The 23304-nt window shown below is 40.9% G+C and overlaps 2 protein-coding genes and 1 long non-coding RNA gene across 10 annotated transcripts in view; 2 read left to right on the top strand and 1 right to left on the bottom strand.

Annotated features, from left to right (window-relative positions):
• LOC110976551 (unconventional myosin-XVIIIa-like) overlaps positions 1–6534 on the top strand; it is a 105843-nt gene extending 99309 nt beyond the window's left edge. For 3 of the 4 annotated variants that reach the window (XM_022229914.2, XM_022229913.2, XM_022229911.2), the window contains one exon: positions 1224–6534. In XM_022229914.2, coding sequence (XP_022085606.2) covers positions 1224–1458 — 235 coding nt within the window. In that variant the 3' untranslated portion in view covers positions 1459–6534. The remainder of the gene's footprint in view (positions 1–1223) is intronic. The other variant, XM_022229915.2, reaches the window with a different exon arrangement.
• A 1209-nt stretch (positions 6535–7743) lies between these two features.
• LOC110976613 (adenosine receptor A1-like) overlaps positions 7744–23304 on the top strand; it is a 41527-nt gene continuing 25966 nt past the window's right edge. For 3 of the 5 annotated variants that reach the window (XR_015426369.1, XR_015426368.1, XM_022230053.2), the window contains exons 1-2: positions 7744–7998; positions 13422–13542. The gene's annotated coding sequence lies outside the window, so the exon portion shown is untranslated. Of the gene's footprint in view, positions 7999–13421; positions 13543–15161; positions 17524–23304 lie in introns of those variants that run through there. The other 2 variants (XR_015426367.1, XM_087141012.1) reach the window with 2 other exon arrangements.
• Positions 18727–22669, bottom strand: LOC147798253 (uncharacterized). Its single transcript, XR_015426370.1, has 3 exons — positions 22012–22669; positions 20969–21073; positions 18727–20698 (listed from the first exon to the last, which is right to left on the bottom strand). It is a non-coding gene; the product is annotated as an uncharacterized LOC147798253 (long non-coding RNA).

The following is a 23304-nucleotide window of genomic DNA, read 5'->3' as shown; positions in this document are numbered from 1 at the left end:
CATATCAGATCCGTGATCTGAGAAATCGACAAAAATCCCTCTCAACATGATGTATAGTGCAACCTATCTTGACATTTCCCGTTTTCCGTCAGACAATTTTTTTTTTTCAATTGCCAACGGTCAATTATTGATTCGCAGGTTTGCCACTTCCATTTGCCAAAGCCACGCTGTTTTCCCAGACTAATCCCATAATGTTGACGATGCTGATTTCCAGTGGGAGGGTTGTGACTGCAAGATATCTGGTCTCGCTCTGTTGGTTGCGCTGGCTGCATCGTGGGCCGAAACGCCGGCGAGTCACTCTTGCGCTGGCGAGTGTCGAGAGATTTGGCATTGGGAAGAGTTTATTCCCATCCCCAGATAACTGTAATCGGTCATAACCTCGTCTTGAGGGGCCAGTGGCTAATGACTTTTGTAGCTGATGTGCCAGTTATCAGCGCCTTCATCAGAAACATGGAAATTAGACCACAGTTCAGTGCCCAGTCCTCGCATATAAATATCGTCTAATTGGCACATTTAATATCCACTCGGCTGTTGTCAGCTGCAACTGCAAATTTGTTCATTTTGTTGGCTCCACCTGTCTCTTTCTCATTGGATATGTTTGCCGTGGCAAAGAGGGGCTTTCCACCCAAAATGAGTGGAATGAAGGATAGAACCAGTTTTCAGATGTTTGGACTTAAAGTTCCGCACCTTGGCAACAAGAAATGTGTTGATTGAGGAGTGTCTGATCTGTAAAGTGACTCTGGGTGGCTGACCGGCACTTTGTAAGGGACCAATTTAAGTTGTCGGTCCATTGTATCCTGCTATTAGCAATGCATCACCTGCATAGGTATATGAAAGTATATACATCAGTTTACCCTAATACCTTACAAGGGCAGATCCAGAACAAACTTTTCTTAGGGGGGAGGGATTGGTCAGTGACCCGATAAACTTTGGACATGGCCTTTCTGAGGGGTGGGGCCAATTTGGGGAGCTTTTCGGCTTTTTTGGAAGGAGAGGAAGCATAACAGTCCCCGGATATCCCCTTTGTGTCTCATTATTGTCAAAGACAAAAATGATTTGTTCCTTTTGGTGTAGGGGACTATGGCCCCCCCCCTGCCCCTTCCCTAGCTCTGTCAATCTTACCATATTATCAATAAATTCATCACTTAGTTGAAGAATCAGTCAGTCAAGTAAAAGCTTTAAAAAGCGATCAGTCATATCTCTCTCCCTTCCGTCTCACTCAGGAAAGCCAAGTACACCGTCAACCCCGCCAGCTCTGACGAGGAAGAGTTTGAACCCCGCAGCACCTCTCGCCCAAGCAGCATGTACAGTGAGGACAGCAAAGGCAGCAAGGACTCGGGTGGGGACCTGCTGGCCTCTTCCTCCTCCCCGCCTGCCGGGGAGGACCGAGACTCCACCCTGACCAGCTCCACCGGAACCAAAAAGAAAGGCTTTGTGGTCAACCCCGACTACTTGTGAGGAGCAGCCCCCCCCCATCTAATCGTTTAAAAGCAATATCTATGTAATTTTTTTTCTCCATCTTCGTTGTTGTCAATATTTAAGCAGATGTATTTCTCGTCAAGTTTTCATGTTTGATTCGTCATGTTTGTCGGGCGTTACTAATTCTTTTTTCATGTTGGGAATCTGGTCTTACCCTTTGAGTGGCGATTGATGCATCAGATGGCTTCTTACACCTGCTGCTTGTTGAAGGTTTTCCACATTCATTTGCTCTCTGGAAGCAGCTGTGGTGGCTAAAAAATTAACGGTTTCTGTGTCCTGGTGAATTTTGGTTCTTCATGCAGAAACCGGTAAATGAGCAACACTACAGCCACCGCCAGAATTCCTTTTGGAAAAAAAAATTTTTTTTTCTTAAATCATTGGGATGTACATGTAGGCATATAGATACAGATATTCTAAGTCTGCACTTTGTGTCAAAATACATCAATACCCACATTCATGATATCGGAAGCGGTACATTGAACTAAACAGTGTGATTGCAATTTGAAATATATGCATATGTGTGTCCACAAACATGTTGGCGAGAATATCATGTTGCGGGGAATTATTTCAAGTCCCAGTTTCTTGTCTCTGGCTCGCTGTCAGATCGTCAAGATGAACATAAGGCTACTGTGATTAATGAGTCTCCCTGTCAAAACAGAGAACCATCGAGCTGCCTTTTACTGTCATGCTCTGGTGATCGTTGATGTCGTTCCACACTTGATGCGAATAGCTTTGTTGGGCTTCTTCACCTAATGGAAATTTTGCCAAAGAGTAAACCCATAAATATACCAACTCCCACACCTGTAAAATTACTATATCAACCTTATATTTTGTTACAGTTCTACCAAGTATGGAATGGATTGCAGATAATTACAGCCATACCATACACATGAGGAAGCTCCCCCCCCCCATCACAGCTGCAGATGTTTTCACTGCCTTTCAAACCCTTTGTGAAAATTGTACAGACTGTTTTTATGGGAAACTCTTTCAACTGGGGTGTTAATGGAAACTGGTAATTACACCCCCCCCACACACACACACACACACAGCTGCAGATGTTTTCATTGCCTTTCAAACCCTTTGTGAAAATTGGACACACTGTTTTTATGGGAAATTCTGTCCACTGCCCTGTTAATGAAAACTGGTACATTGTAATCACAGGCGGCTGCAAACGCTTCAGAATGTCATTTAGGGCATTTCTCTTGCGTACCTGCATATACTTATACTGGGGGTTGTTTGTGTTATCTGTGGGAATTTTTCTGAATAGTTCAATCTGAATGATCTAAAATTGAAATTATCGACTATTCGCGGTGTAGATAATTTGTAAAGTTCTGTACAGCTGAGAGTTATGTTGAGTCAGGAAGTTGATCTATGCATGCATATTGATAGTTGTTTCGTGTAAGTATTCTGCACAGTAATTGGTCCTTAATGAATTAGCCCAACTCTTAAAAATAATCGAGACTCCAGTTTTGTTTTATTGAATCCATTAGAGGCTTTCCTTCACTGTTTCCTTGGCTGATAGTAGAATGGGATAACAGCCACGTTCATTGTTCACATTATACTTCAAGTTGTTTAGCCGCTGGCATTCCAATTTGCTTTAGAGCAAGCTACGATGTGGAAAGTCAAATGGCTATAAGTAGAAAATAATGTACGAGTTAAAATTCTTGCAATTAATTCAAATTCTGAATTTCATTTAATTTTAATTTAATTTAATGATTTACTTTTAATATTTTCGATGTAAGGATTAAATTTGGAACTAAAGATGTACCCTAAGCTCTGTGGAGAATTGAATTGATTTCATTCAAAATGGAATGTTTTCAGAGTCCATTTACCATGCAGATATTTTTGGAATGTCATGCATACCGAGACAGTGAAGTGTGTTTTTTTTTTTTTAATATATATATAAGCCCATAAATAATAGCTAAATATTTATAGTATTGTAAGTTAACATAACGGGGTAATTTCTTGAATGCTGTTTGATAAGAGTTTATGTTATCATTAACATTTTGTGTTTAAAACTATACGTGCATTTCTGTATATATTTGTTTGTAGGAAGACCTTTTTATCCGGACAAAACAATTTAATCCAATCCACAGTATTTTTCAGACGTCCCCTTGAGCTTTTGATCACTGTTTGCAGTCTAAACAGGTGTCATTATTTAGATAACCTTTAAGGTCTACTAACACGTTGCTTCCTTCTGTTGGACATTTGTAGTGTATTAAGCATTCTTTAAAAACATTGGGAGATGGTTGGAAACTTAGACAAGAAGTTGGGATCTTTTGTTCTAATTTTGTCTTTGTTGACAGAGGCTTTCGTTTAATTTCCTGGTAAATGTTTGCCCTTGATATGTTTTATAACTGTATCATCGAGTAGTGTTACATGATAGTTTCGAAAACATGATTTATCCATTCTTATTAATGTATAATGAAAAAGACTAAAATACGCAAAAGCTTATTTTCTCGCTGTGGTTTTTTTTTTTTTTTGAGCTTAGGACGATTTTGTTTAAATCTCATAATATTCCGCGTTATCTCGTAATATCCCGCCATATATTTGCTCCGCGGTTTTAAGGAAAGTTTCCACGCCTTGCTGTGGAACTGGTTCGCCAGCAGGTGTTGGGCCATTAATTAACCTGATATGTAATGCAATGTGTATCACACTTGAGCCCCTTTGAAATGTTTGGGCGAAATAAACAGTTCTGTAAACTGGGGAAGTAGAAGTTCCAATATTAATGAACGATTATGTCCCGTAGTAATCAACTCTTGCTGCCTCTGGAAACGTCAGTTTAGACTGCTGAAATTTGGATTGCATGGAACGAAAAGCTTGAGACCAGATTTATTACGAGAAGATAAAAAAATGGGATATAAGTTTGAATGAACATAATACGAGCTTTGTTTGTCATGCGCTTGCATGTTTTAACGTCGGTGGGACATTTTATATATCATGCCAACATTTCATATGAAACCGGTGCAGCAGTGTGCGTGTTAATCGTATTTTTTGTATTCGTGTATATTCTGTAGTTACTTCCTCGTGGTGTTGCCGAATATTTTGATCTTTCAACTTATCTATCCTGCCAACTTCACTGATGAGCTCGTATTATAAAAGTAGCAAGTGTACATGTGAACTGTCATTCTACTGTGTTTATATATATATAGTTGTACGAATAAATGAATATGCATCAATGAGGAAACAGAGAAGAAAAGCTAGTTCCCAATTATGATTGGTCGGCCCTGATGCGTGTCAACCTGTATGCGCGCGAACCTCCAATATCGTGCAATTTCCATTGTGATGTGTAATTTACTTTGTGAGACCTTTTGGCAAGATTGACCGCCAGGGTGGTAGTTTTCATGAGAATTTACTTGTGCATGATAGTCGTTGAATTGACGCCATGCATGCAATCTGTTAAAAGGGCATTCTTCACCGCTAAATTCTTAAGAACCCTGGAGTATATATTTTCAAAAACTGAAGTATATACATGTATATTCAAAGTTCGGTTTTATGAGGTATATTTTTTCCAAGTTGATTCTTACGAGATATATGTTTCCAAGTTCGTTTTTAGGGGAGGTTTTTAAGTTCGTTGTCAAGAGATGTGTTTTGAAGTTTGATTTTGTGAGAAAAAAATCCAAACCTGACAATGTATGTTTCCTGAAAATTGATGTGGAAAAATATATCTTATACAACAAACTTCAGCATAAAAATATACTGGTATATCGTAAAACGATTTGTTTCAAAAAAATAGAAACAATGTTCTACATGTAGATCCCAAAAGAAGGAACTGGAGAGTGTGTGTCTCGAACAAACGAACTTTGGAAAAAATATATCTCGTACAAAGAAAGTCGGAAAAAAATGTATCCCCTAAAAACGGACGTCGCAAAAAATATACTTCATTTTTAAAAATATATTATGTTTGATGGCACTACCGGTCTTTTGTAAATTACAACAGGAGTCGTTCGACTTATGCATCGTTCACTTCTTGGCTTGACAGATTCAGGCATGCGACCAGATTTTTTTACGAAATGACGGAAACGTAGACTGCGTCACTAGAACACTCCCTTATTTGATCATAAGCAAGGAAATGAAACCACGAGTTGGCAGAGACTAGTCAGGCATAATGGAAGATTTCCCCTCTCCGCCTCTCACTGCTATCGTGTTTTCCCTCCTTCTTGAGCGGTCAAAACAATTGAGCTGACGTGGCCATATGAAGTGACGTGAATTGCAAAGCTTGGGTGGTTTTCCGTGCCTTATTCGGAAGCTGAGATGCCGTTTCGAGGAAATGCCCGGACACGGATGGCAGATTCGGCACGCGCGCAGATCCAAAAGTCCGTTTGTTTTTACATCCTAGTTGAGTGGTTTGTGCATTCGACTGAAAAATCGCACGGAGGAATATAAAGTGATTTTTAAGTCAGTCCAACATCCGGGAACCAGGGGCGTATCCAGCGGGGGGGGCAGGGGGCAACTCCCCCCCGAGTTTTTTTCATAGGTGAGTAGGAAAGAAAGTAATCGGTATAATTATTTATCAAATATCAGCACCGAAACCCTAAGAAAACAACACCATGAAATAAAGCAAGGGTGTGGGGACTGTGAGTGAGTCTTATGATTTTTTTCTCCCCCAGCCTCATGTTGAATGAGACAGAAGAGGCACCCCCCCCCACCCACACACACCAAATGCTGGACACGCCGCTGCCCAAAACCCTGCAATTAAGCAGTTTGTAATCTTCCTACTTCCTGACACTAGGTCCATTTATGTATTACTTCTGTAATATTTCCGCCTAAATTCCGTTTCCATCGGGTTTTCTAAAAGAAAAAAAATGTGTTCCTTGGAAGGAGGCATGTTGGGCTTGTTTACTTAATTGCGTTAATTTTCATGGTTTCATTTTTTTGAAGATAAACCAATTTACCCTACACCGTACATTAAGGTTGTTATATTTTAACTATGTATATGTACTAGAGATTATATTTCATTCGGTTAAACGAGAAAAATATAGGCCCCCTATATCATTTTGAAAATCTATCAACACCCTCAGATAAGCAATGGTCAATAAAACTAGTTAATTGTCATATGCAGAGTGTTGACGGTATTTTGTTCAATAATTTGTACGGCCTGTGCGTTCTATCTCTGCTTTTTTGACTAGTACAAGACTAGTACACCATTGGCCAATGTCAACTGTGTGCATGCAGGTGTCTGTCATTTGACTGTAATTTTGTTAAAGGCTTGAAACAAAGTTCGAAATGATTGTCTTTATGTACGTATTGGTTGTGGCATGATGGCAATTTTCTCCCGGGAATATCACCAGATTCGTCTCTTCCACTATACGTGCGTCGCCTAGCCAGGAAGACGTGGTCGTGGTCTCTTCCTGACAATTTCGCCTGACTGTCCCACGGGTGTAAGGACCCGCATTCCCGATTAGGCATGCTTCCCCGATCAACTGGGGGGGGGGGGTTTGGTGATTACCTACTTCACAGTTAAGTTCGCCAAAGACGAGGCGAAAATCTCATCAATATTGTTAGTACGTGCAGAGAACAAATTGTGAAGACAATCTTATCGTTAATGTGGCAGGAGTGGGGATAACATGAGAGCTACACTTTTAGGCACTTGGACTCGAACACATTCCAGACAATGTAATACAGTAGTGATATTTGTGAAATGGTCACCTGCATATGGAAGAGTTCTCCATCAGACAGATTGTCTGCTTGCTTTTACCTGGAAGCGATATGGGGAGTTTGAGAGACCGAATGGATTGGATTTAATGGATGTAAACTTATTACAGTGGATTGAAGGTATTTCTTCTTATGAAAACAGAATTTTCAGTCGCTTGTAAAAAACTGCGGGGTATATTTTTGAGGTCACGTCTCCTCAGAGGCCTTCAAATTCCGGATATTTCCTGTCTCTTATCAAATTTCGTGTTCAGAGTCTAATTTGGACAAAGTAAACTAGTACGTGCTTGGCTTAGCTCGAAACACTTTCAAACATGTTGAAGGTTCACCCGCAGCAAAACTATAAAAGCATGAAAAAAAAAACTCCATTGCAAAAAAAACTCCATTGTACGTCATTGCTCATTGCGTCATTGTGCATTGTAATAACAACGAACTACAGACGCTTGTATTGTTCAAAGCTGAAGTCAGAATGCCTTTCTTCGGAGTGTTGAACCAATGGTAGGAACGGTCTGTACTTCCGCGCTGAAGGTTCGACCAATCAGAGGGCGGGAAACCACCTGTTGGAAACGCGCCTACGAGGCGTGGTTGAACCACACAACGGTATATATTCTTCAATGGAGCCAGCCATATCTAATCACAGGTTCTTTTTCACGCTGACTGGTACTAGTTTGTCGTATTGTATGCGGAGAAGTCACACACTTTTTGTGTAAGTCACGAATCACTGAAGAGATTACTCTGGCTTGTGGAGTAAGCTGAAATGCATTTCCGTTGAGTACTGCTGATTTTGTGAGAAAAATAGGACGAATGTTACTTTTCGATCTGATGACAACTGTGTTGGTGATGCTTAAATCAACAATTTCTGCTTGAGTGAGTACCAAATGGTTTGTGGTCTGTCGTGGTTATTACCGCTGTAATAGTTGTAATTGTATATAAAAACTACTGAGCAGAAAATGTTGTGATAGGCAAGTTGGGGAACAACATTTATGTCGACCGTCGTTTATGGATGAAATGTCGGCCATTATGAGACCTTAGACACCTAACAAACGTTTCAAGTATATGCATGCACGTGCACAGTACGGCCTTTATAATGCAGATAATGTAATGGCACCGTAGAAAGTTGCTTCCAGACACCAAGACGTTCCGAAACCAACACTGAAAATAAACACAGAAACGTACAGACATTCTGTGACTAAAAATTGGCCTTATCAAGGCGACTTTAGAAAAATAAAGTAATCGATGCATCATCTGCATGCCTTGCTATTTCCCCGAAACCTCGCTACCAGTAAGCTGAGAACCCTGCCCCATTTGGAGGGAACTCGTCCACGGTGTTGCTTCCAGTTTACGGCACATGTTCGTGCCTCTTGTGACGGAATGCAGTAGGCCTACTCGTTATACTGGCAGAAGTGATCGGATAGGAGCCCGACAAGTTGTGGAAGTTTGGACTAAACGGATAGCATGCTGCAAAACTGTTGACAATGGAATCTTTGTTTGGTTAGCTGGCCGATTAGTTCCGATCAAGTAATTTTCATCTAAGATATTGAATATTCTATTGGTTCTGTGGTGGAGTTGAAATGAATGGAATAATACACGTTTACGTCTTCAGCGCAATCTTTACCCTTGCGCAAATTTATTGTACACCCTCCTAAGTTGATTATTCTAAGAATGGATTTCATTCAAAGACAAATCAACTCAGGATGAAGTACAATAAACTGGCGCCAGATTCAAGATTGCGCTGGGCATTCCTGAGGTCTATGAGGCTTTCATGGGGAAGTGGCTGGCGCCAGATCAATAACCGATGGGTACGACAAGCACATGTTATAAAGGCGACTTTTATGTACGTTTTGGGGTGCGTCGCATACACGATGCGTTCATGCGTTTCACTTTTGGACACTTAAATCGACTCCATTAACATAACACACGTTTGCGTTGCTATCGGCCGTCAAAATCGCTCCGGGAGCGGTTTTGACGCATGCGCAACGCTCGGAAAGGCGCTTAAAGGCGGCTTTATGGTTGCCAGCCGTAGCCACAGCTCAACGCCGTGTAACGCCTTGTCCGAATCAATGGTCTGCGTTACCATCCACGAAGGTGTCAGTGTTGAGTGATTGCAACCTCTTTACCACATAGCCAATGGCTTCTGTAATTCATTAGGCGCATGTGTTAATCCGACCGAAGCCGTGTAACATTGCGCAACCCATAACATGTCGACAAGAGATCTTAATTACATGCTTGGTCATGGTTCGTCAAAAGTTGTTCTTTGCTAGACCAAGCGTGGTTCTACGCAAGGACTTAAGGGATTGAAAACCCAGCCCTCCTCGCGAAAAATAATTCTTTAAAGGTATTCTCTCCCCCGTAGCATATGGAAGCACATGATTACTGTATTCAATGCGGAACTATTCCACAATTGTAACCCCAAATCATATTTTCCCGAACATTTGGCACATTTTCCCATGCACTTTTCACACAAAAAATCAGAAATTCCTTGTACATTTGAGGAATTTCTATACAAGTCAATTTCTTTAAAATTTAACCATGTTTAACCTTGATCTGCGTTATTTTTTTTTCTTAGCTCTCTGTCAGTGTTGTGCATTGACTGGGTATGATATTAAAATAAAACACAGGTACTCAACTGCCTCTGAAGGAAGCTTAAGTTATGAAGGCATAGATGGATTTCACATTAGCGCCGTTTGCGCATGTCCGCATCGAAACCGAGGCTCTCTGTGTTGAACTTGCTCGCTCGCTCGCGGAGTCGACACAGTACATGCAGTATCCGGTTCGTATAAAGTGTGATACCACTCCAGTTTAAACCACGCCCACTGCACAAGATACACACCCATCGCAGGTACGTTAGTTCGCGGTAAATTGCCATTTTTTTTCTTTTGGTTTCACGTGTCGAGTCATTGTGAAAGATTCTTCAACAAAAATTTGCAGCCCGAAAAGTCTGAATTTAACATACCTTTATGTATTTTGTGTCTTGATTTCTTACTTTCAATCGTCTGATCGTATTAGGAATTGAAGCTGACACATCCAGCCTCGTTTTCAAACGCGGAAGTGCGTAGATCGACGCTAAAAGCGTCGTATTGGGATCCCCCTATACGTGAAAATGTACGCTATTCAAATTGCATGTGTTGTATTACTCAAAACGGTTTTACAACATCCGTACAACATATCTGTTTCATCACCATGACGCCGGGTTTTTAAAGTAAAAATGCCATAAAACTTATGAAAATTTCTTTTTTCTGTCGCTGAAATCCCTCCGTAAGTAATTTTGCCACGTTAGTTACGGACATGACGGATGCCTGGTCCCATTATTTAAAACCGATTTCTGACCCTCGGGCAACCAGTTCCAATGCACAGTCCTCGTTTCTGTGCATAATAGGCGCGATTGGTCGATCTGTGCGATTATCCGATCTTTGCGCGCGCGATTTAAGTCAATTTTATTACACGATTTGTTGATTGTACTGCTGTCCGGATAACACCCTTTCTTTTTAGTTCTCGGTTGTTTAGGATAGCTTTCAGTTTTGAAATAAAGTAAAAAAAATACCGACTACCTCGCTCTTCTGACGAAATATAGACAAAGCCAATTGAAGTGGTTGTCACATTCTTTGGAATAGATTGGAGATGCAGCATCCTGCTTAGTCAGCTATGTATTGTTGAGCTCATTGTCCTGCGAAGAAAAAAATTCTAAAAATCTGTCATAAGCTCTGAGTTTCCCTCAAGGTCATGAATAATAGAGACCTTTTTCCCTGGGCAATTGAAACAACCGGATGCAAAGCGCACCATATTATGTAGTCTTGACCCATTTGGAAAGGCAACATCATGTGTGGAGATAAATTAACGACTATTTTCTGACCAAGGTTTAAATTCCAGTATTTTCACTCACCGTTTTGCTTGATTGCGAATAGTTGTAATCATTCCATGAAATAGTCTCGATCTCTGACATTGGCCTGAAAAAGTTACATATAAATTTCATCACCTCATGGCCGAGTACTACACTTTCCAATAAAATCATAATGCACAGAAACACTTCAACTTGATCGATGGTTCAGGCATAAAACAGTCACACTGCGAGGAACTCCATCTGGGATTTTTTATTCCCCAGATCTACTAAAACGGAAGAAAAATCCAGTGGAAAATTTCCGACTCTGAGAGGACTGGAACGTGATCTCCACAATATTAAGACCGGCAATATATGTGCCTCCTTGGGTGGAATGGCGGAACTGTGGAGGGCAGAAAAGCAGGAGCACACGAATGAAAATCGAGACTTCAGTTGGCACTCGGCTGTTTTTCTTGGCAGTCGAGTGTCGTATTGACTTGCCACATCATCAGCATTTTCGAGCATTGGATGAAATTACGAGATCGCGATGTGGTTAGACGCTAAGACGATGTCTTTGGAAAAGTGTCTCAATAAAATATCCAGACCAGAATTACTGTAATGAATGCTTAATCTACGCTTAACTCGATCTATTTTTTTCTGGGGTTTTTTTTTTCCCGGCCATTGACATTTTCACCAAAGGCAAAATGTAAAGAAAATAGCTTAACACTGTCAGCAGTTGCTTGGAGGGGTAAGATCTTCGGCTGAGGATAAGAAACGGCTTAGAGATTTGGGATATTGTATGATCACCCACCCTCAGTGGTTGCCGTAGCTGTGCTTTTATGGTATAAGCTGTTTGAATAATCGTGCTCATATAATTTCACACTTTGAAGATATCAATCGCAAAATTAGGAACCAAAATCATCCTGATTGCAAGTTCAAACACGTAGACAGAGTTTCATGGTGAGTTCTTACAAAGGTGAAGTGTGACCGACAGGATTGTAGCCGAAGTAAATGGCGTGGAACCTTGCTAGCCCCACAAGCCAAGAAAGAAATATGTGTGGAGGCAGAATGATTTTTTTAAAAACTTTCAGGCTCCCTTCGAGAGTTGTGGTCTCAGCGCCCACAGAAGCAACTGGCCGCCGTCCACTGTGGCCATACCCATATAGACGTAGCCACGACTCTCGGACGCTGCTTTAGAAGTGCTTTAGCATGTCGTGGGTGTGCAATTTCTATGTGTTCCTAACATTCTTTAATTAAGCCTTTAGTTTTACTGAAGATAATTCGGGTCGGTGACCATATCCTTGAAACAAGATCTCGGACCCTGCATTAAGTGGTGTGCGCACCATCAGATAAAGATAAGTGCATCCCTCAGAACCAGTGGACAAGTAGAATGAACTAGCGCTCGGAGGAGGCTTCATTGGGCGACGCGTTGCCACAACTCACTGTACCCCTGAGATTTATCCAAGCTCCTTCCGCCTTCCTTATGTAAATAATTGGAGTTGAATGGCACGTTCCCTGAATATTTCTCGACTAGACCAGCAACGGATCCGTTCGTGTAACACTTTACAGAATGAATCTCCAATAATATTTTAACCAACACAGCGCAATTACCCGGAACGGATCATGATTGCTCCCTGTTTGGTTTTGGTTTTGTTGTCGAAATGTTAAGGATTTTACCGTTTGTACCGCCTGATGAACGATCATTGCTTGAAATATAATCACACAGGAGAGAGCAACAACTTGAAGAATGGCTCGGGATGAATGCAAAAACCATTCTGTTTCTACTTCGAATCTGGTTGCTTCATCGCAAACCTATAAAATTGTTATTTTTTTATTTTAATGTGATGCAATGTTGTGGTAGTAGTGACAAACCAAAACGTTCGCTGTTGGTGATTTCAGGGGTCTCTGCACTGCATTTTATGAACTCCAAACATGCCGGTATTGGTTGTCAAGCTGTTGGTATCGTTCCTATCTTCTTCATGCCTCACATGCACAAGGCATGTAGCTGGCCAGTTTCCCAACCCTTCCTAACTTAGTCTGCCCAAAACGTTTGGAGTCTCCCTCTAAAGTTGCCCCCTTCTCCTCCAACCGTCTTTTTTTTTTCTTCTGTCTGTTGACATTGTCACACTGTCGCTCATTCGAGGCTTTGACGCCTTGATGAGCAGTATATCCAGTTTCATCTTCGCTGTCTAATCCCTTGATTTATACTATATGTTTGGGCTTCGGCCGTTGAGCCATTTCAGTGACACAAATAGTAATATGCCGCTGCATCACCACTGTCTCCTTCAGACATGGAAGAGTTAAGTTTCATTTCATCAGTTTTACTCATTTTCCATTTTGCAACCGAATCCGGTGTGAGTTTCTTTTTTTTTCTTCTTCTTTTTTTTTTGGCTCCATCTTATCTTTCAGCCATTAGGAGTTAATTGGGGCTCAAAATTCTAGGAGCATAATACTGAGTTATAATTTGATTGATCAGGTGCCGAGAGCAGCACGTTCCAGCTCAGAAGTTTAAAATTCAAGATGTACACCCGAGTGATACAGCTCCATCATCAAATTAAACTTCAAGCTTAAGCTCCAGCAGTCTGGGAAACAAATCGGTAAGCCGGTGATAATTTTCCTCCAAACCTGTTAAGCGCCATGCCATTTTTTTTTATGACAAAACTGCAACTTAATTGTCACACTTCCCGTGTTCTCGTTGTGTCTACAACTTTTCAGGCCTTTCATAAGGGGTACAGGATATATACTTTACATCGTCGTCAACCTCTCCCGAACGTGGGTGCGCAGCCTTACTACATGTCGAAGCGCCGCTGCCAGTACGGGCGTTAACTCTTCGCCATCTGAATTGTTAATTGTTATCCTTAGTCGTACCGTACAGACCAGAGAGTTTCCCGAAACTCGATACCCTACTCTCTAGCGCAAACCCAGTCGTCCTGTCGCGTGCCGCTCTGCAAAAGTGATTGAGCAAAGCCTCCACTTGCAATTTATATCAAGACGCTCATTCGTTTGGCCTTTTGTTTCTGTCAATCTGCGCGGAGACTTGATTAAATGTACTTTACTCACAGCTTCTTCGTCCGGAGGTCGGTAGTGTGTCTTCACGGTATAAGTGTCGACAGGGATTACACTGTCTCTCTCCTGAAGAATTAAGTTGGGGTAAAGGCCTCTGCATACTGTGAAATTTTGTGAATTTCTTTTAAAGGTCGTTTTGCTTATTCTCACGAAAAGAATTCACAAAAGGTTAGGGTTGCCTCCCAAAAAGGCTAAATGCATGACTTTACACCTATATCTCTTAATACAAAACATTTTGAATTTTTATAACGGGTTTTGCCCTTGCCCAACGTATGTATTAATGAACACTCTATACTCAGTGCTTGTCCGAGAGCTTGCAAAAAAATTCACAAGCTTACTCGTGACGTCTTAACCACTCGACCACCGAGCTTGCAGTGGGCGGCTGGCCGGTCCGAGTCAGGTGTAGCAGCAGGTACTGCGAACGATTTCAAGATGTATTTTGCGTTTGGGAGATGTGGTTAAGACGTCTGCACTAGTAGGCAAGAGGTCGTGGGTTCGAGTCCCACCCGAGTAAGCTTGTGAATTTTTTCGCACGCTCTCGGACAAGCGCTGATCATACAGTGTTTATTAATATACGTTGGGTAAGGGAAATTAACATCTCCCTAACGCAAAATACATCTTGAAATTTTGAATTTTGTGTCTTGCTGGCACACCAAGAGCTTCAAGCAATATTTCTCTTCCTATAGGCTACCGGTACTCTGGCGTTGGGGTTATTAGCGTTACCCAGTACTAAAAAAGAGAAACGACAATGTTGTATATACCCCACCCCTGCTTTTGTTTAATTCAACGTTTCTCGACTTGCCAGGAGAAAATGTATTAATTATTTATGTGATTTTGTGCGAGTTTCGTTTCAAGGGGCAAAATGCATTATCAGAACACTAAAAAGACGGGTGGAGGTACAGCACTTCGTGTTAAAAGTTTCATACCAAGATAAGATCGAGACTGTGCACGTAGACAGCGTACACCTGGCATGGCCACAGTTGGTACACGGTACGGTTGGTACCCCAGTCATGATTTGTTTTTCTTTCGTATGCGAGTGTTTGCTGCGGTCGATTATACGCAAGGAAATCCACGAAGAACTATAGATAATCCGATACTCAAAGCAGTGTCATGTTGACGATACTGTCGTGTTGGTATGTTCCTGCCATAGGCGAATACATCCAGCCGCGGTACGGGTTGTTGACATAGTCTCCACTACATCAGTTTCTACCCTGGATGGATGCCTAGCTCGAGAAACGAAAGAAAACACTTCACCCGGCTCACTGTAGGAGTCTATTTCGAAGTTTCGTCTATAATTCACCGGTTCACCGTGAACAAAGCGATGATTTAGATATCATTTTCATTTGAGAGTCCCACTATTTCAATACATTATGGAGTCATCGACCAACTTAACGTAACGCGCTGTCCGGTGTTCACCCCTAAATGTTGTGCTACGGAACATAGGACAAAGTAAACTCCTCAAAGTACAGCGCCGCGCCGGAGATACGTCTCACGTCGTGCCCAGACCAGGAACACCCGCATTGGGAGGGAGAAACTCGGGGTTGTTTGGGCCCCCACAGACCCGGCATTCAATTACATTTTGTCTGATGTCTCTTTGGCCCCAAAAAAAATTTAAAAAAATAAATAAAAAATTCAGCAGGGATTTCTCCTCCCGCTCTCTTTCCCTGTCTACATCCTCCAAATCGAAGCAAAGCGACAACGATTGATGGCAGGGAAGACGCGATAGTTTACAGAACAAACTTGCTTGCAACTCGGACCTGCGGCGTGCTGGATTGGGGGTGGCTTTTGATCGCTATTCTATGGTTCACAGTAATAAAACTAGCGAAAGAAGGAGAAAACAAATTGTCTCCTCCACTGGCATGATTGAATCTCAAGACAGCTGGGGAAAAAACACAACTGCATTTGATAAAACTTTGAATCAAATACAAGGGTTGTGCTTGGCTGCCTATGACGGTTCTCTTTTCTCATTCTGAAGTCTTCGAGTGACCCACGAATAAAAAAAACTGTTTTGACTATACATCAATCGATCTAGTCACCATACCCAAAAATCTGACAAATTTGTTGACAACCTCTCACCTTTGACAGTATGTCAGTACAACATGCTTTGGCATCCACTGGATGTTTCAGTTTTGTCGTCGGGGGGGGACATTCTTCCCCCCCCCCCAAAAAAAAATGGCCAAAGAAATTTACAAATAACAACTAGAGAAAAGTGATTTTTTTTTCTTTTATTTCATTTCTCTTTCCTCCCAAAGCATGTAAAAAGCCAAAAAATATTTCGCCTAACGCCCAGAAAGGTGATTCTTAAAAAGTCACGCGAAAATTTTGCCCCCCGCCTACAAAAATTATACTCTACCTTTGCCCCCTCCCCGATTAATTTTATCCTTGATCTGTCCTTGTCTGCAAATACGACATATTTCTGAAATGATTTCATAGACGATGGCTCATGCACATGCATCGGCCCTGCTGAATGGAGCACTACAACCTACTATTGCCTCGGACGCTCGTATCATTTCGTCTGACAGGGTTTTAATTTTCATCCTTTTCCGAAAGGAAATATCCTTTCTCTGGTAATCAGAGATTGTCAAATCTGAACGGTTTTTATTACCCGGTTTGAATAAGGTGCTCAGAAATAGAGGTTTTATTTTCAACTTGAATGGTTTGGCGGGGACAAAAAAAACGACCTCCGCTTGTCTTGGGTGTACGTGTACATGTATATTCACACGTCTTTCAGCGGGCTTTGACCTCACCTTAAAACGACTCTTGCCATCTCCATGGCGACTGGAAAAAATCTTGTACCTTGTGATTATGCACAGTGGACTTGTTTTGAAAATTTTGAAACATCTAAAAAAGTGAAGACATAAAATGACTTGTGGGGTATAGCAGGTGCGGACTTTTAGACTCACGAGTAGTTCCTTTAAGTGTATAAACACGGCAAAAATGCCTCTCACCTCAAGCAGAACTGTCTCTCAGGGTGAGAGCACTTGATGGTACGCCGACATGAGCGAGAGCCGAGTCTTTAAAAGTCCATGCGCACCGTCTGCTCTGGTGTCTGGCAGTGCTACCTTTTGAATTTATTTTCAAGGAGTGCACTTTTCAGGGCCCCTGAATGGTGCTCCATGTAAACTGGCTAGCTTGAAGGTAAACAATATGGAAATAGATTTTAGTCATATTTTACAGTTATACTTTTAAAATGCCGGAACAGTTTTTACAGTCAATTTGCTTTACGAGTTCATTTCCAAAATACCGTAACTGAATCGACGTTTTTTCTTTCTTTGTTTTCGGACATTTACAAGACTGCGTTAGTGGTATAAACAAAGTTTTGTGGAGACACGTAAGGTCCAATGTACACGTAAAATACATGTGTAGATTTTTGAAGTGTGTAATACTATTTGGTACAATACAGCTAGAGCTGTCTGTGTAATGTATAAGTCTCTTCAATGTTGACAATGCACTCCCATGAACTGATGAACTTTCCATAAATGTACCGCGGTTGGGCTTATTTACAAATCGGCCATATTGAATTGAAATCACTTTCAATTCAATATGGCCGATTTGTAAATAAGCCCAACCGCGGTACATTTATCGTCAGTATTTTTTTTTATTTTGGGCATGTGAGAACAAAAACTGAAAGTAGTGAAATAAACTTCTTTACAAATTCATTTCATTTACGCCGATGATGAATAATTTAAAATATATGATTAGTTTTGTCTAAATGTTTTTTGAGGAGTGGTAGTCTGGCACCACCCAGCTAAAAGATTATACCGAATAAGATTTAGGGAATACGATAAAGATGGCTTCTCTGCGAATAAATTCTATTGGTTAACAGCCAGGAGATGACCAATGTAGAGATTGGCTGCTTTACGAAATCTGACACGTCGCGGATATGTGCATTTGGCTGCGCGGGAAATTAAGACCGTTGTTTGTTTGGTTTGGAGTTTGTTCTGACCGGGTTTTGATGGACAAAATCAGCCCCCCAAATATTTCAGTGTTTCCACAAATCATCAGAAATCTAGAGCAGGGTCAATAAATTCTGCTCTGGCGAATGAACCTTTGGTTTAACTACCTAGCGATGACACACCCGTCGATTCAAGCCCCTGGTCCAGGACCGTGCGACCTGCAAATTCGCTCGTACCCTCCGCTGGAAAGTTCTAATATCTTCGGGATGCATGACGTGATTTCCTCGAGCTCTTATTGGATAACATTTGAACGATGGGCGGGTCAATACTGTGCTGCCAACAATGCTTTGAGACGCCTTTACCCTAGCTTCCGCGATCAAAGCGTTGGGCTTGTCTTACTGTCACCCGCAAAAATCCCATGAGTCATCGTCATAACCTGCTGATTAGCCCAGTGTACGTTCACCCATACCCATACGTGGGTGCCTTGGACGTTTTCCAATACTCAACTTCGGCTCCGTCTCAGGCTTCAACTGTTTTTTTACTACCTGACTTTGAAGCTGTAAGCGCACTAATTAGTCTAATAGTGCCACAAAACATCAAATAAGATGCAAGAGAACAAAAAGTTACTGTATTCCAATTTGATTTAAACGCTTCGGGCCCACATGGGGGGATTGATTTCGGGGACGAAGTTGAGTATTGGAAAACGGCTCTTGTGTTGTGTTTCTGAATGAATGTTTTACACACAGTGAACGTGCACCGTAGAGCTGTGCAGCTCTAGTAGTCCAAGAAAATTAACATTCAACCTAGAACTAATTGCTATCAAAGGTTTCTCTTCAGAATGCATTTATGCTGTGTACCCAAAATGACCAGAAAAAAGTCCGAGCTAATTTGCATAAATTCAAAATGGCCACCATTTTGACAGAGTTTTGACCATATCTTGAGATATGAGACTTGCAGGAGACTAATTTTGGTGTCTATGCCCATATTTTCAAGGTCTCTGAATACAATTATTGCAGTAAAATTCTTGCTGGACATTTGGAACATGCCTGATTTGCATAAATCCTAATGGCGGCCATTTTAATTGATTTTTTTTTGTAATATTATAAGACAGCAGATTAACTGGTTAAGAAATTTGTTACCTTTATCCATATTTCCGGTGTTTCTGATTACATTTGTATTACTGGAAATGTTAAAAAGCATTTTCCTCAGAACTGATATATGCACAAAGCCAAAGCGGCTGTCATTTAAATGTGTTCAAACGTTGATATGATGATGATGGTGACGATGGAGGTTTCTTTAGTTCAATCTTCTGCCTCAAGATCAAAAGCTGATTGTGATGAATTGCTGCATGTTGTACCATGGCATACAAGACATGCGCCTGTACATTCAATCCCGGAGTGTTTGCAGCTACATTTTCGTGTTGAACAGTCTGTCTTGCATCCACATTTCATGACCTCTAGTAGCTCTGTTGGTGCAGGTTTTCTGTCGCTGAGCCTTGGAACATATCTCCCATTCTAGAGAATCCAACCCCAGTCTTCGGGTGAAAGACCTATGGACTGCTCTTTCCACTCCTTAATCTAATAGTACACCCGCAGACTATGGCACTGAGCTGATGATGATGTTGGTGGCAGTAATTGTGCCGAAACAGCCATGATTCTAGCTGCCACTTTGGAACAAAATTGTTTGTATCGAAGCTGATCCAAGGATTCTGTCTGACATCCCTTGTACAGTGACACTAAGACTTTCTCTCCTGCTTAACAACGTTGGCCTTCTCATCTGACGTTAGTGCGTTGAACATCTCAGCATGTTCACAGAAGAATGGTTCGTTCTTCAGTTTCTTCAGAGCAAGGCCTTTGCCCAGACCAAATACCCTTGAAGTGGTGTCACACCCCAGGATGGCATGTATGAACAACATATTACGGCATACTGATGTCCCAAGTTTGGTTTTCAACTGTTTTATGTCCCAAACTCTCTTCTGTTTGGAAGTTGCCTTCGGTTCAAGTGCCATGAATATATTGCAACCATTCATCTCAGTGTAGTAGATAAAGAGCACCAAGAGATCAGTTTCATCACCAACAAGGATGGTCTCTATTGTCCTTGCAGACTCCACTGCAGTTTTTACTCTTATGAGATCTGCGTTAAATCTTGCATGGATTGTCGAACAACCCGCCTTCCCAAGCTTCTCACTGAGGAGATTGATGAAGCGTGTTTTGTTCACCTCATTCGAGAGGAACTCCTCTTTTCTTGCATTCATTAACATATCTCCATCAAACTGTATGGTAGGCCCTTGAGCTCCTCCACAACGTCGTAGTTGTGGGGCATTTTTTGATGGTTGGTTGGTCTGAATATCCATCGAACACAATGGTTGTTACCATACCTCTTTAACACATAGTCAACATACTTCTGAGAAATAGTAGTATACATGTATGTGGTTCCATGCATCCAAGGAATTCGGTGCAAAAGGGCTCCACCATCAAGTATATAGTGCACTGTGGTACTTCCAGGAGGGAGGGGCTCTTTATGCTCCACCTCCTTCCAAAGAACATCTGCGAGGGCCGCTTTGTTGGCTGGCAAAGAAAGGCCTGATGACTCAAACAGGGTAGGTGGGAAACTGCATAGCTCATAAGTGAAGAGACGCTTTTGATCATCATCTGAACGTTCTCTAATGATGGCTTCCATTCTCTGGAACGTGAGTGTTGGATCAACCTCAGAATAATAGATTCCGATTCATTGTTGATGGACTTTTTACATATACCACAGCTCTCCATTGTAAATCCAAAGAGCAAGTGATCTAAGTATAAAAATCGAGTATGACATTGCTATTTCAAACAAACATAACACCAAATGCACAAAAGGCCTATACATTTATTCATAAATAAAATAATAAAATAATGCACTTCAATAAATTCGGGTACAAGCACACTGGATGAAGTATGCTTTCTGAGTTTTCAACTTAAACTGTAATATATCAACCGTGTTAAGTGTCGGTGTAATTCAGATTGTATTGTCAGCAGTTTGTGTGGGAAAAAAGTATGTGCTTTCCTCCATTCTTGTTACCTACTTAAAAGTCACAAATTTTGATTGATGTGACATCCTGTGACTTCACTTTACATGTACAGTATACCGCCAGATAGTGTTGAACATGTTACCAATTAAGAATCCTCGCCTGCAATTAACCAGTAGGAAAAAAGAAAATGTGGGATTAGCAGGGACTCTGTGGAGCTAATATCTGCTCACTGATATCAGTGATCTTGTCTGCGATATGAAAGGAAGAACACAAATACACAAAATGTGACATTCGGACTTTCTTAGTTAAATTTTTTTGCATTAGTTTGACCAAGACTACTGTGGATTTTTGCAACTAAGCTTAATCAGCTTCTCTCAATTTAATTTATTTCCCAATAAATGCATGTAGGTATAAGCGACCATGCTTATTGGACGTTGAAATTGGTCCATTGTAAAAATTTCAAAAAAATCAAGTGCGTATTTAGTTCATAGCCAGTCACAAATTCTCACCTGCAATTCACTCTTGTTGAAATAATATCACATTAAGTGGGATTGGGGAGGGGATTAGCTATTTTTTGTCCATTTTCTTGTCTGTATTCTGTTATCTATAGAATGTAAATGTATGATATTATTACAATATATTTGTATTTAGGGGACAGAACCTACTGGTAGTGTTAAAAAGCATGGAAATTCCACACTTATTTTTCAAAATGGCGGCCATGTTGAACTCATGCAGATTAAGGATGACAAAAAATTCTGAATTTATCAATTGTATGTTATTAAGTGTTCGTAGATCCCCAAACCTGGGCGTAGATATAACAATTATCCCGTTAAAGACACACATTTCAATTTATGCTCCAAAAAAACTGCAAAATGGCGGCCATTTTAAATTTATGGAAATTAAATATATTTCTGCAACTCGGATTTGCTCGGACTTTTTCTGGTCATTCTACATACCTCAAAGAAATGTACTGTGAAGAAACACCTTTGCTAGCAATTAGTTCCAGGTTACCCACCAAAATACCATTATCTTTCCTGGACTACAGGGCTTGCACGCATGTGAACAAGAGCGGTGGACTGACATACGTACGTACGTACACAGTACGCTGGCTCTGTTTTCATAGCTTGCTCTGCATGTGGTATGCCGTATACCTGCAATACTCTTTGGCGGTAAATAGACCTGCAAGTTGACCCCTGATTGCGCACTTCCGGAACCTTTGGATAGGACAAATAACGTGCAAAGATTTTAGAATTTGTAATATTTTTTTCGTTCAGTTTCTTCTTAAACAATCCAACTTGGAAAAAGGGCTTTGAAATAATTGGCTAATATATCAGTTTATAGAAACTGAAAAGTTACCTAATCTAAAAGAGAAATATCCTTCCAAAAATTGACCCATAACTTCCGAAAATCTAAAATTCATGAACAACAGTGCAATGCCCCAGTCTCATACGCAGATGAACATTTATGATTTGAAATTTAATGATAGTCTGTCGGTAAAAGCCGAAATAAAAACAGATCAAAACATTTTACACAGTTTTATAATTTATAAGGTAACAAATTTAAAGCAATATTCTACTTTTACGAAAGATTCTAAAATTTTATATGACCTTTGCTGACAATTGCGTGATGTCAACTCAACAGAATCTGAAAATAAACCTGCGCCATACGTCGCAGAACAACTGAGATAACGGAAAGCGTAACACCACTTCAGCGGGGTAATCAATTGCATTTAATGTGTCACTATCATTCGATTGACCACACTATAATATCTACACGCGCAAGGTAATTTCGTCGGTCGTTCATCTAGTCTGAAAACGTCTTGTGGATGCAGTTTTCCTGGGAACCTCATTTTGGTCTTGACACGTTCCCCTTCTTTAGCCGATTTATAACTTTTCACAGAAAAAAGGCATGCCCACGTTGATTATGGAGATATTTGGCAGCGCAGTTTTGCATGTCCTGGGAATTAAAAATTAAGAGATGGAAGAGATGGCAGAGTGGTGCCCTGACTGCCGAGATTATCCAATTAATATCTAATTGAATTGAAGGTCGAATATTAAAAAAATAGCTTATTCAATGGATATCATGCGCCCTCAGTTCCGATCTGTAAATCCAGGATTATGTATACATGTACTTCCCCTTTGTTGTGCCGAAGCAAGCCTAATATCTCATTCAGCGATTCTCTCATTTATATTCATTTGGCGGCTCTTCTGATGGAAGAAGTGTTTTTGTAACAACCCTTGTCATTATTGGAATTCGTTAGAGGCGAAATTGAAGCTACTTTTCTTCCCCTGTGGTAATCATGACTCACCTGTTCTTTTTTGCGCAAACAATATGCGGAAATCCGGACCTAATTCAAGAGTGCTCTTGTGACAACATTTTTAGCACTTGAA

Source organism: Acanthaster planci, linkage group LG09 (genome assembly GCF_054643075.1).
Source record: "Acanthaster planci isolate LZ-2023a linkage group LG09, COTS_SCS, whole genome shotgun sequence".
NCBI lineage: Eukaryota > Metazoa > Echinodermata > Asteroidea > Valvatida > Acanthasteridae > Acanthaster > Acanthaster planci.
Note: the sequence above shows the minus strand (reverse complement) of the source record. Positions and strands in the feature narration are given on the sequence as shown.